Below are 12166 nucleotides of genomic sequence, written 5' to 3'. Positions count from 1 at the left end.
TAAATAGAGCTCTGTTTCTCGCTCATCTTTTGTTGAACATCAGAATCAAACTAATCACTTTCTCATTGGCTGCTACTCATGAGAAACTGATCTGAAGTTGAGGACCTCTGTTTTAATTGGCACCCACCAAATAAGTAATTTACCTGGTGTCTGATCAAGGGGTCAGCTCAGTAGTCCTGTGAATAGGTGTGTTTCATTGAGGCTGTTTATCTTGCTGTGTGCTTAACTGCTTTGCAGTAGCATTCCTTTGCCACCTCCTGCTGGAGAGCAGAGGAAGGGGAGGAGTCATTGCTGTATCCCAGCTGGGCAGCTGTGAATGGAGGATATAAGGACCTCGAAGATGGAGCTCTCCCTATGCTACAGGAAGCCTTGAGGTGTGCTGCTCAGGCTACAGATCATACTGAATATTCTGAAGTGCAAGAAATACAGGACTTCTTAATTTGCTAAGGGCTTCGGATGTCATTTTATGTTGAGGAAAGCAGATAACTGATGATTGAACCCAAGGGTTGAATTGCTGCTGTTTTTATAAATAGAGGCTATGGAGTTTATTTTGTAAATTTTTTATTTCTTCCCCCTTACAAAATGTCCCTTGTAGCCATGAATTGCTTTAGATCCATAATATCAGTCCTCTGTCTTTCGTCATCAATGTCCTGTATTGCTAGAGCAGTCCCAAGTTGGTTCACCTTTGCACACCCCTCTCCTGCTTCTCTCTGAGCAACTGGCTTCAGGTTGACACCTTGCAACAACCACAGGCTGTGATCAGTGAAATGCATCCATCCTGTCCATTAGAGAATTTTTATGTTATAGTTTTTTAAACCCAAAAGGACTTTGCCTCCCATACGGGGTGTTTCTGGCATTTACAGTAGGTCAGTACAGATTAAATTTTAAACAGCGCTGGGGTGAATTATGGAAGGATTTCCACTAGTTGGATTACAATTGCCAATAGATGTCACTCTTGAATGCCTTCCGCTGTTGCATTCTGGATTGGATGACAACACAGAGTTTGTGGATTGAGGATGGTTTGATTTGACAGTTACCTTTAATAGACGTTTCTGTTGTGCTGGATTTTATTTAAAAGGCCTTCTCAACCTCATTTGTTCCCCTTACAGGACTGAATTCTGAGAGAGCACAGGGACAGATGAAGCTGCCTATGATGCCAATGGGGACGATGCAATCCCAGCAGTATCTTGGTCAAATGCCAGCAGACATGCAGGGAATGATGGAGAATCCATCACATTCTCGGCAAGTTACCTCTCCTCCAGTTACTCCAGCTCCTCTGCAAGGAATCCCCACATCCATCCTGGGCTCTGTGCTCAGTGATTTGAAGAAACAGAGGAAGCAAAACATGTCGCAAGTGGAGACTGGCTCAGTCACATCAGGGGTGAGAGGCTAGGCTTTAATTGTTTGAGGGGTTGCAGAGGTCTTTTTCTGTTCACTCCCATCTGCCTTCCCCTGTTATATCCTGGGTTGGAACCATTGGCAATTCCTTGTCAGTTTTTGTGTGCTTTTTTTCACATTTGCAAAATTTTGATTGGGAGTGAATCAAGTACAAGCAGAGAGTTTTGGATTGTGATTATCAACTCAGAACTGAGTGTTTTAAATGGACGCTCTCCCTGCTATCTCAATTTTTAATTTTTGTAATTTTAACCAACTATGTTGATTAAAACTATGATCAAGTTAACCTTGTGTCTCACAATGCACTGTTAAAAGTACACTTGCAACCGATGCTCTGTGCAGAGTTTCCATGATTGTTTGCACTTTGCTTCTGGCCAGGTTTGTCTGCGGTAACCTTCTTGTCTGTTCATTACTGAAAGACCTGGTTATGAAGCAGCCTACTCCTCCTTGTCTCTATCTCGGGCCTAGCTCCCTGAGATTGATGGATAAGTGCTTTCTTGTGACCAGGAGTCGGGAGATTGTGTCAGCTCAATACTGTTAGACAGGCAGTGTGTGTGTTCCCTCTTCCTGCAGGGGAATGGATAGTCTTTTCTCAACATTTTCAACAGCGAACAGTGGGAGATGATGTATATAAAAACAAAAAAACTGCGGATGCTGGAAATCCAAAACAAAAACAGAATGACCTGGAAAAACTCAGCAGGTCCGGCAGCATCGGCGGAGAAGAAAAGAGTTGACGTTTCGAGTCCTCATGACCCTTCGACAGAACTCTTTTCTTCTCCGCCGATGCTGCCGGACCTGCTGAGTTTTTCCAGGTAATTCGGGAGATGATGTATGGTGGATAGTCAACCAGATTGTGCTGCTTTAAAAGGTCCAATTAATATAAAATGGACCAGCTTTTTTAGTGGTAACTAGAGGATTCAATTCATTTGGGGAGCAACTAAAATAAGCAGTATCACCGTAGGACTCCTTCTGATCTTAGACTGTCCAAAAACAGGATCGAGGTCTAATGCAGCACGCATCTTGCTGATTCATCTAATGGGGTCAGATAAATGGGGAAGGAGAGCAAATTTGTGTGTTTCAGGCAGTGTGACTAAAAGAGGCCAAGGAGTACAGCACCTGGCTGGATAATGCAGGAAGTTAGTGATGAGAATAATGAGGGGAAACTCTGCACTGTAAATATATTATCATCTTTCTGTTGCAGCCATCGCTGTTGGGAGAACCACCAAAAGACCTTAGAATGCCTCAGAATCCATATCTCAATCTGCAAAGTGTGTTCCCTGTTAACCTGCCTGGTAAGGAGCAGTCTGTTAGCTTGATGTTCATAGGCTTTGAAGGGTAGGGGCAATGAAATACTTGATGGTACAGGTATGTTGTATTTTCTTAACATAGTTCGCAATCAACATCAAACTGTGGATGGAAATCATTTTGGTTTAAACTATGACTCACTGAACCCACTATCCCGCCAACCCCAAATTTCAGAGGGTGCATTCTCACCCCAGCTTCTCCCTCACACACACCAAAAGCGCCCTTCCCAACACCTTGTCTCGTGCCACACCTGCCCTTCCCAAGTAAGGGTCCCCCCCCCACCCACCCTGCTCCCTACACGCACGGGACCCCCTCCATCCCACCCACCCACCCTGCTTGCTGCGGGGGGCGGGGCTCCCTCCCTCCCACCCTATTCCCTGTTCTTCGTGTGTGCTCTTTCATTCTCCAAGACGTGCCATTTGCTGCACCTATTGCGCTCGTATCTGTTTGAGTCAGGTTAAACACATATTAAATGAGGGTTTCATCTGCCAAATTTTTAACTTGTAGTGTTTCGTCTCCTTGAGTTGAATGTGATATTTGTGTGTTTAACAGGAAAGGAACAGTCATTGTCTCTGCTAAACTTTGAACCTTTAATATCCAGGTCAGAGCTCATGGTACAGCTCCGAGGCACAATGTTGTCAGGCTGGATGGTGTCATTAGACCTGAAAATGCTCTTTATCTCCGACAGGCAATTCCAGCAACTCAATGTCTTATGGCCAAAGTACCGGCCTTCTGGGAAACTACCCCAGTTCCAGCTCCAGAGTTCAGCAGGGTTCCAGCATCAGTGACTATCCGGAGTCCGGAAGCAGCCAGCTGGCTTATGGAAATTTTGAAAGCTATGATGATTACAATCACTCATACAGGGACTATGAACAGGTATGTTCTGTAACACACAATGGGCTTCGTCCTTTTTCTGAATTATCTACTGCGGGCATCACTCATGTTAAGTTCCTTTTACCGTAAAGCTGGAAATTGCTTCCAATATTATTGCTGAGTAAACACTTGATGCAGTGTTTGTCTGCTAATATTGTCAACACTCATATATCTTGCCTCAGTCATCTGTTAGTTTGGTGAACTGGTGCACAGAGTAGTTAGATACTTCGGGGAGGCTGGTCATAAATTTTTTCTAATGTTGTGGCAAAAAGCTTGTCTTTTTTATCTGAAAATAAAACTAGAACTTGATAATATATTGTCAAAATATATATTCTGCATCTTTTATAATGCACGGGTATTTCACTGCAGTACTGAGGAAATGCTGCACAGTGAAAGGTGCTATCTTTCAGGTGAAACATTAAACCATTGTCTTGTCTGTCCTCTTAAGTATTTGAATTAAAGCAGGGAAGCTCCCTTACATCCTGGCTAATATTTATCCCTCATACTCTACTAAACACGTTAACAGCTTATTTGTCTCTTTACTGTTTGTGAGACCTTATTCTGCATATTTTCTGCTGTTTTCTGTATTGTGCTGGAACACCTCGGGGTTGATCCATTCTCTGGGCTTTTTCCTCATTCCTATCCATTAGATTCTGCTGGGGAGTTCTCGTGTACGTGTTAACTGAGAGTTAGGCTTGGGTTTGGTCCATGATACCCATCTATAGACAATAGACGGCCAGCTTTACTCTGGACAGTCTGAAAGAAGCATAACTAACTATGTCTCAGCAAAAATTCTACTACCTCAGAAAGGACAAGAGAAAACTGATTTTATTCTTTTAAGTTAACATTCTAATCTTATTTTATTAGGAAAGAGAAATGGAGCGCTACGCACTATCACGTAATCCTGGGCTTAGAGGGTACAGTCGTGACAGAAACGAGGTAAATCTTATAAAGGAAATAGAAGATTAGAAGTCTGGTGGAGGCAGCTGGATGCTTGGGGACTGTAGCTTCTTGGGATAGGTAGGCTAAGTTCCCAGGCCAGAGGACCTTGGCTACCCTCTCCAATCTATTGAGTTAACTCTCCTTCACCAGGGCTGTAGTCAGCAATCTCGGTACTGGGCTGGAAAGGGATAATATCAGCTGGGGTTCATGCTCATTGTCAGTGCCCTACATGAGGAGGAACTGGTTTCAGCTTAGATGCTGTGAAGGTTGAACCTTGTTGAAGATTCAACCTTGTTGAGACTTAGTCGTACAAAGGCCACTTGAGCAAGGTAGCAGCAGGAATCTGTGGGAAGTAACAGCTGAGATGGGCCTTGACAAAGAAAACTTGTTTCTACAGTGAAATGAATGGTCTGATTCAGGTTTGTTCCTGATTTAGGAAAGGGAGTTGGAGAGATACTCGATGTCCCGTGACCCTGGCCTAGGAGGAATGGGGGGCTACGGACGTGATCGAAATGAGGTATGTTTCACAAAGGAAGTGATGATTAGAATAAAATATTCAAAGTACCTTGCTAACTGATTCATATATCTCTTTGCTGGGGTCCCTGTCTTATTAGATTCAGCCACAAGTCATTACAGCTCCTTTCACTGAATACATTTCCAAGTAGAGTCCTTAAGAGTGGTACAGTTCAGTGACTGATTCAGTCATCACTGTTGTCTGGACCTCAGCAGGGAGCCATGCAGACTTCCAACATTCCCAGCTCAGACCCCAGCCTGTTCTGAGTTTGTGAATCTCTGTCCGCCTGGGATTGGCAAACTACAGTCAGCTACCATACACTGAGCCAGGAAGGGTTAATGGTCACACACAGCTTGACATTTGTGATTGCCATTTGCTGACAGCTGCTGAAAAGTGATTAGTGAAGAAGCATTGTGTAGTCGAATAGCCTGTTGGCACTTGCTTTCCATAATGACTGGTTGAACAAGTTATGGACTGACAAAACCTGTCATGTTCTCCAGTAAGGAGCTGATGTCTTGAGAAGGGAAAATATTGTCGGGAAAATCCAAGTTAAACTGAGGCTTTTTTGATAGGAAAGGGAGCTGGAACGATACCCACTATTACCTGACCCTGGACTTGGAGGATACGGATCTGACCGAAATGAGGTAAAAATGAAAGAAACTTTCAAGTTCCCCACCTGATTCAGGATTGCTAATTAATAAAATCTCAAGCTTAGTGTATTGCACAGGACGTTGAGTTGTCCAATTTAGTAACAGTTCGTGTATTTCTTTCTCTGATCTCTATGGAGAGGCATAAAGACCTTTTCCAGGTTGATCCTTGGTCTCTGAGTTTGCTTAGCCCAGAGAGACCAGTATTTCGGTTTCTCCCAAAGTTCTTTTCTCTTAGGCTAGGGATGGGTCTAGGCAAATCAAAGCATTTTAATCCTGGGTCCCCATCCAGTGCCTGTGTGCCAACTCAACGCTGCAATCATGTAGAGGCTGGAGTGCAGCCAATGAGCAAAATAACCTGCCAGTACTAACTGTCCAGGTTTGTCTGCCTGGGTCAGTGCGGCTCCCACAACACTCAAGAAGCTCGACATCATCCAGGACAAAGCAGCCCACTTGATTGGCACCACATCCACAAACATTCACTCCCTCCACCACCGACGCACCGTAGCAGCAGTGTGTAACATCTACAAGATGCACTGCAGGAATTCACCAAGGCTCATTCGACAGCACCTCCCAAACCCATGAGCACTACCGTCTAGAAGGACAAGGGCAGCAGACACATGGGAACACCACCACCTGGAAGTTCCCTTCCAAGACACTCACCATCCTGAATTGGAAATACATCGCCGCTCCTTCACTGTTGCTGGAACTCCCTTCCTTAATAGCACTTTGGGTGTACCTACACCACATGGACTGCAGCGGTTCAAGAAGGCAACTCACCACCACCTCAAGGGCAACTAGGGATGGACAATAAATGCTGGCCCAACCAGCAATGCCCATGTCCCATGAACAAATAAAAAAAAAAAATGCATGAATGGCCACTTAGGAGAGGCATCAACAGGTGACATGGGCTGATGAAATTCACCCTAGTATAAAGCTTGAGAGAACTGGAGCAGTGTAAAGTGAAGTTAAACCAGCTGAATTTACTGGCTGCTTCTCCTGGACTTGTCTGAAGTTCTCTTTAAATTTTAGTGATTTGGAAGTGGTTGAAAATTGTTGAACTTCATTTGAAGTGTAAGATTGTTAATATTCTCTCTCTCTTGTTTAAGCGATCAACTCCAAGTGGATACAATGATATGGAACCTGCTGCACCTTCAATGTACTCCAGCTCTCCCACATCCTATTTCACTAGTGGTGTAAGAGCTGGACTCCGACAAGGCTATTCCACCAAGGTATGGTACCAATTATAACAGGCTGTTTTGTGATCCTCAATAATTAACTAATAACCAGGGCTTATTTTCACCCTAGGCTACACACTTTTCTCTAACTGTGTGGACAGCATGTGTTAACTAGGAACGCTAGTATCATTTTAATATTCCATCTTCCAGGATTAGTACTTTTTAATCCCCCAGTCTGTGCTTGCTTCGCTGATTACAGCCAGGGTTCAACAATTTGACTAGAGGGGCATACCATTCAGGAATCCGGCTCCTAATTGATTGTCCAGTGACACATACACTGGAAAGGATCCATGTTGATAGAGGATATCCATGTTGAGTGGAACCCCCCACAATTAAATTAATTGTGTGTCTCAGCTAATGTGTAATGAATAGTGCTTGTGGTGCCGGTCTATATGAAACTATACTTCAGTGAGGGAAAGAGTGAGGAGGTCGCCTGTCCCAATGGAAAGCATCTGGCCGAGGGTGGTGAATTGCTGATACAGTCCTCTTCCTTGTCCCTCTAGCTCTGCACGTTAGTTCTAAAATGAATTGTGACACCAGGCTCAGATCCTCAAACATGTCTGTGTGCTTCATGTACAATGAGTTTCTTTGTAGAGCATTGGCTCACTGAGACATACATAGCAGGCAATTTGTGCAAAGCAAAATCTCATTAGTCATGAGGTGAATGACTGGTTGATCTGTGTTTGCTGTTTGTTGAAGGAGGGAAGTTTGTCAGGATACCATGCAAACCGCTTCCTCTTTGACTAGTCAACACTTCAACAGGTGGATGGGGTCTTTGGTTAATGTCCTGAAAGGATGGTTCTGCTTTCCTGTTGTACTTTGCTGGAGTCAGGCTTGAAGACAAATCTGCAACTCGGGAGAATGCTAACAATTGAACTGACTCACTGATAAGAGAAATTACACTTCAGGAAGTTTTTAATTTACTCCCCTTTTGTTGGGGATCTCAGGATAACCAGCAACTCAGTAGTGGATTCTAAATTCCATTCACCATTTGCTGCCTTATGTGTTGAACTAGAACAATTCTCTGATTAAAAACAAAAAACTACGGATGCTGGAAATCCAAAACAAAAACAGAAATACCTGGAAAAACTCAGCAGGTCTGGCAGCATCGGCGGAGAAGAGCAAAGTTGATGTTTCGAGTCCTCATGACCCTTCAACAAAACTAAGTAGAAATAGGAAAGGGGTGAAATATAAGCTGGTTTAAGGGATGAGGTGGTGGTAGTGGTTGTTAGGACAAGCAAGCAGTAATAGGAGGAGATAACCATCGTTTATTTCCCCCCACCCCCACTAGAGCTACTTTGCTTGTCCTGCTCTCCAATCTTAATTAGCACATTCTTTTAGATAATATCACCACCTTCAACACCTCTTTGTTCTTTTGCCTGTGACATCTTTTGGTTATCTCCTCCTATCACTGCTTGCTTGTCCCAACAACCCACCCCCCCCCAAACCAGCTTATATTTCACCCCTTTCCTATTTCTACTGAGCTCTGTTGAAGGGTCATGAGGACTGGAAACGTCAACTTTGCTCTTCCTCGTCGATGCTACCAGACCTGCTGAGTTTTTCCAGGTATTTGTTTTTGTTTTAGAACAATTCTCTGACTTGCCAACTGATGTCATAATGTGTTCTTTCCAGCTGCTATCAGTATATTAAACAGCCACTAAAATTTGTATCTTTGTTTAAAAACGGTGCAAAGGATAGGCCAAATAATTATGAGCCGGTTAATCTGATTTTGGTGGTCGGCATATTATTAGAATCAATTCTGAGAGCCAGGATAAACTCACATAGAAAGGCATGGATTGATCGGGGATAGTCAGCATGGCTTTGTTCAGGGAAAGTTATGTCTTACTAACTTAATTGAATTTTTTGAGGATGTAACACTGAGGATTGATGAGGATGGTGCACTGTATGTGGTCTACTTGGATTTTAGTAAGGCATTTGACAAGGTCCCACATTTTCTGTGGCCAGAAAAGTAAAAGCCCATGGGATACAAGAGAACGTGGTGGGTTGGATCTATAATTGGCTGTGACAAGAAACAAAGGGTAATGATCCGTAGGATAAAAGAGTGTGAGAGGAGTGGCAGAGAGACAGGATGAAAGAGTGTGAGAGGAGTGGCAGAGAGACAGGATGAAAGAGTGTGAGAGGAGTGGCAGAGTGACAGGATGAAAGAGTGTGAGAGGAGTGGCAGAGAGACAGAATAAAAGAGTGTGAGAGGAGTGGCAGAGAGACAGGATGAAAGAGTGTGAGAGGAGTGGCAGAGAGCCAGGATGAAAGAGTGTGAGAGGATTGGCAGAGACAGGATGAAAGAGTGTGAGAGAAGTGGCGGGAGAGACAGGATAAAAGAGTGTGAGAGGAGTGGCAGAGAGACAGGATAAAAGAGTGCAAGGAGACAGGTGTAAGGGACAGTTTGTTAATAGCTAGCTTAGGATACCGGAGTTAAAGTAGATCTGTAAATAAAATAACTAAAACGTTCAAATAAAATAATTAAAAATAAAATAATTAAAAGAAAAACCTAAAGCACATACCTGTTAAGTTAAGTAGTCTAACTTTTAGTTCTAGGTGGTACTAGCATTTAATAAGCACAGTAAATTCTAGCACACATAGGAATTAATCTAAGTTAATTAAGAAGTAATTAAATTAAACAAATAACATAAATAACAATGACAGAACAGGTGTTATGTTGCAGCTGTAGAATATGGGTACTTTTGGACACCAAAGTGATCCAGGACAAACACATTTGCCAAAAGTGTAAGCAGCTAGAGGAATTTCTGATCAGGATTATTAACCTGAAAGCTGAACTGCAAACACTGTGCAACAGGAGGGAGGGAGAGAAATACTTGGACACTTTGTTCCAGAAGACGATAGTAGCTTTTAGAATAGGATTGTCTGTTTTGATAGCAGAGAGGGATAGGAGGATGTGACCGTGAGTGAGGCAGGTAAATGGACCGAACAGACAGTAGTGGAGGACCCTCAGACTTTGCAATTGTCAGACAGGTTTGAGGTGCTCACAACCTGTGTGGACGAAAGCCAGCTCTGCAAGGTGGATGAGCAGACGGGCCATGGCACCATGGGACAGAAAGCGGGAGGAGCATCAAGGATTGTAGTAGTAGGGGACAAAATAGCGAGGGGGATTGACACTGTGACTGCAGCAAAGAGCAAGAATCCAGGAGGTTGTGTTGCCTACGTAGTGCCAGGGTTCAGGACATTTGATGAATGCTGGAGAGGAACTTACAGTGGGAGGGGGAGGACTCAGTTGTCGTAGTACATGTAGCTACCAACAACATAGAACAAGGAAAGAGGCTCTGCTTAGCATGAAGAGCTAGGTACCAAATTAAGCAGCAGAACCCCAAAGGTTGTAACCTCTGAATTATTACCTGAGCCACGTGCAAATTGGCATGTGGCAAATAAGATGAGGGAAATGAACGTATGGCTCAAAGACTGGTGGCGAAGTGGATTCTAGTTCTTAGGCCACTGGCTTCAGTACTGGGAAAAATGGGTGCTGGACTGTTAGGACAGTCTACACCTGAACCGTGCTGGGACCGGTGTTCTAGTGAACTGCATAACTAGGGAAGTAGAAAGGGTTTTAAAAAAGGGCAGGTGAGGGATCAAGCTTGTGTAGATATAGTAAATCAAAGGATAGAGTCAAGGCAGGAGAGAAAAGTAATAATTTGGGAAATGAGAGTCAGAGATTGGCAGCAAGGGGCAGAGAGAAAAAAATCTAAAAATATACCTAGCAGTCGAGACGAGAAGTTAGAGATGACAAAAAGACAAAACTATAAAGGCTCTGTATCTGAATGCACGGAGCATTCATAACAAAGTCAATGAATTGATAGTGCACATTGTAGTAAATAAATATGATCCATTATCCATTACAGATACATGGCTGCAGGATGACAAAGATTGGGTCCTGAATATTGAGGGTATATGACATTCAGGAAGAATAGGAAGCGAGGTATCGGTGAAGGGGTCGCACTGTGAAACAAAGTTGGCATTAGTGTAATGGTTAGAAATGGTTCAGGAGATCAGGATGTAGAATCGGTTTGGGTGGAGATGAAGAATAGTAGGGGAAAGAAGTCACTAGTGGGAATGGTCTACAGGCCCCCTAATAGCACAATGTAGGACAAAGTGTACAGAGAAATATTGGGTGCTTGTGATAGAGGGACGGCAATAATCATCAGTGATTTTAATCTACATGTAAACTGGAAAAATCAGATTGACAGTAGTACCCCGGATGAGGAGTTCATAGAAAGCTTTTGAGAGAGTTTCTTAGAGCAGCACATTCTGGAACCAACCAGAGAGCAGGTTATATTAAACTTTGTATTGTGCAATGTGGCAGGATTAATTAATGACCTCAGAGTAAAGGCACCCCCACATAGCAGTGACCACAATATGCTTGAATTTTACATCCAGCTTGAAAGAGAGAAGAGTGGATCTAAGACTAGTATTTTAACCTTAAATAAGGGCAACTATGCGGGCGCGAAAGTTGAGCTTGCTGAAGTGGACAGGGATACTAGGCTAGAGGATAGATCAACAGAGAAGCAGTGGCTTCTTAAGGGCATATTTCAGAATACTCAGAATAAGTATATTCCTACTATAAAGAAAAGTTCTAAGGAGAGGTTAAGGAAAGCATCAAACTTGAGGAAAAAGCATATAGCTTTGCAGAGATGGATGGCAGGATAGGTGATTGGTCAGAATATAAAGAATGACAGAGAATGACTAAAAGATTAATCAGGAGAAAGAAATTAGAGTGAGAGGGGAAGCTGGCTAGAAATGTAGAAACTCTTGCTATTAGTTTTTAAAGGAATTTAAAAAGGAAAAGAGTAAGTAAAGCTGGCCCTCCAGAGTGACATTGGGGAGTTAATGGTAGATAATAAGGAAACTGCAGATGAAATGAACAAATATTTTGCTCTGTCTTCACTAGAGGGTACAAAAAACATTCCAATTGTTATGACACAGCTGCTGGCAAAACTGAGTTGTTGAAAAATCCCAGAGGGAAACTTTAAACAACTGTCATAACCTGTATTTTTAAGTGGAATGTTTGAGATGCAGCTCTAAATTCAGGAATCAGACCACCAGTTCTCGAGAGGTTTTTTTTATCAAACTACATAAGACATTTATTAATTTATACAAGTTAAATATATACACATGACTACAAATTACTGCTATCATAACTTTTAACAAATTCTCAAACTAATTTCCACTAAGGCAACAACACCCATAGACTTTCAGCAGACACCAGGTAAAACATTTTTACC

At 42.9% G+C, this 12166-nt stretch overlaps 1 protein-coding gene across 2 annotated transcripts in view; it reads left to right on the top strand.

Annotated features, from left to right (window-relative positions):
* The window catches only part of raver1 (ribonucleoprotein, PTB-binding 1), a 38279-nt gene that overhangs the window by 19213 nt on the left and 6900 nt on the right, over window positions 1–12166 (top strand). Inside the window, exons 8-14 of one of the 2 annotated variants that reach the window (XM_041177208.1) lie at window positions 1110–1381; window positions 2597–2687; window positions 3389–3576; window positions 4441–4512; window positions 4952–5032; window positions 5602–5673; window positions 6786–6908. In XM_041177208.1, coding sequence (XP_041033142.1) covers window positions 1110–1381; window positions 2597–2687; window positions 3389–3576; window positions 4441–4512; window positions 4952–5032; window positions 5602–5673; window positions 6786–6908 — 899 coding nt within the window. The remainder of the gene's footprint in view (window positions 1–1109; window positions 1382–2596; window positions 2688–3388; window positions 3577–4440; window positions 4513–4951; window positions 5033–5601; window positions 5674–6785; window positions 6909–12166) is intronic. The other variant, XM_041177209.1, reaches the window with a different exon arrangement.

This window comes from Carcharodon carcharias, chromosome 30, assembly GCF_017639515.1.
Source record: "Carcharodon carcharias isolate sCarCar2 chromosome 30, sCarCar2.pri, whole genome shotgun sequence".
NCBI lineage: Eukaryota > Metazoa > Chordata > Chondrichthyes > Lamniformes > Lamnidae > Carcharodon > Carcharodon carcharias.
Note: the sequence above shows the minus strand (reverse complement) of the source record. Positions and strands in the feature narration are given on the sequence as shown.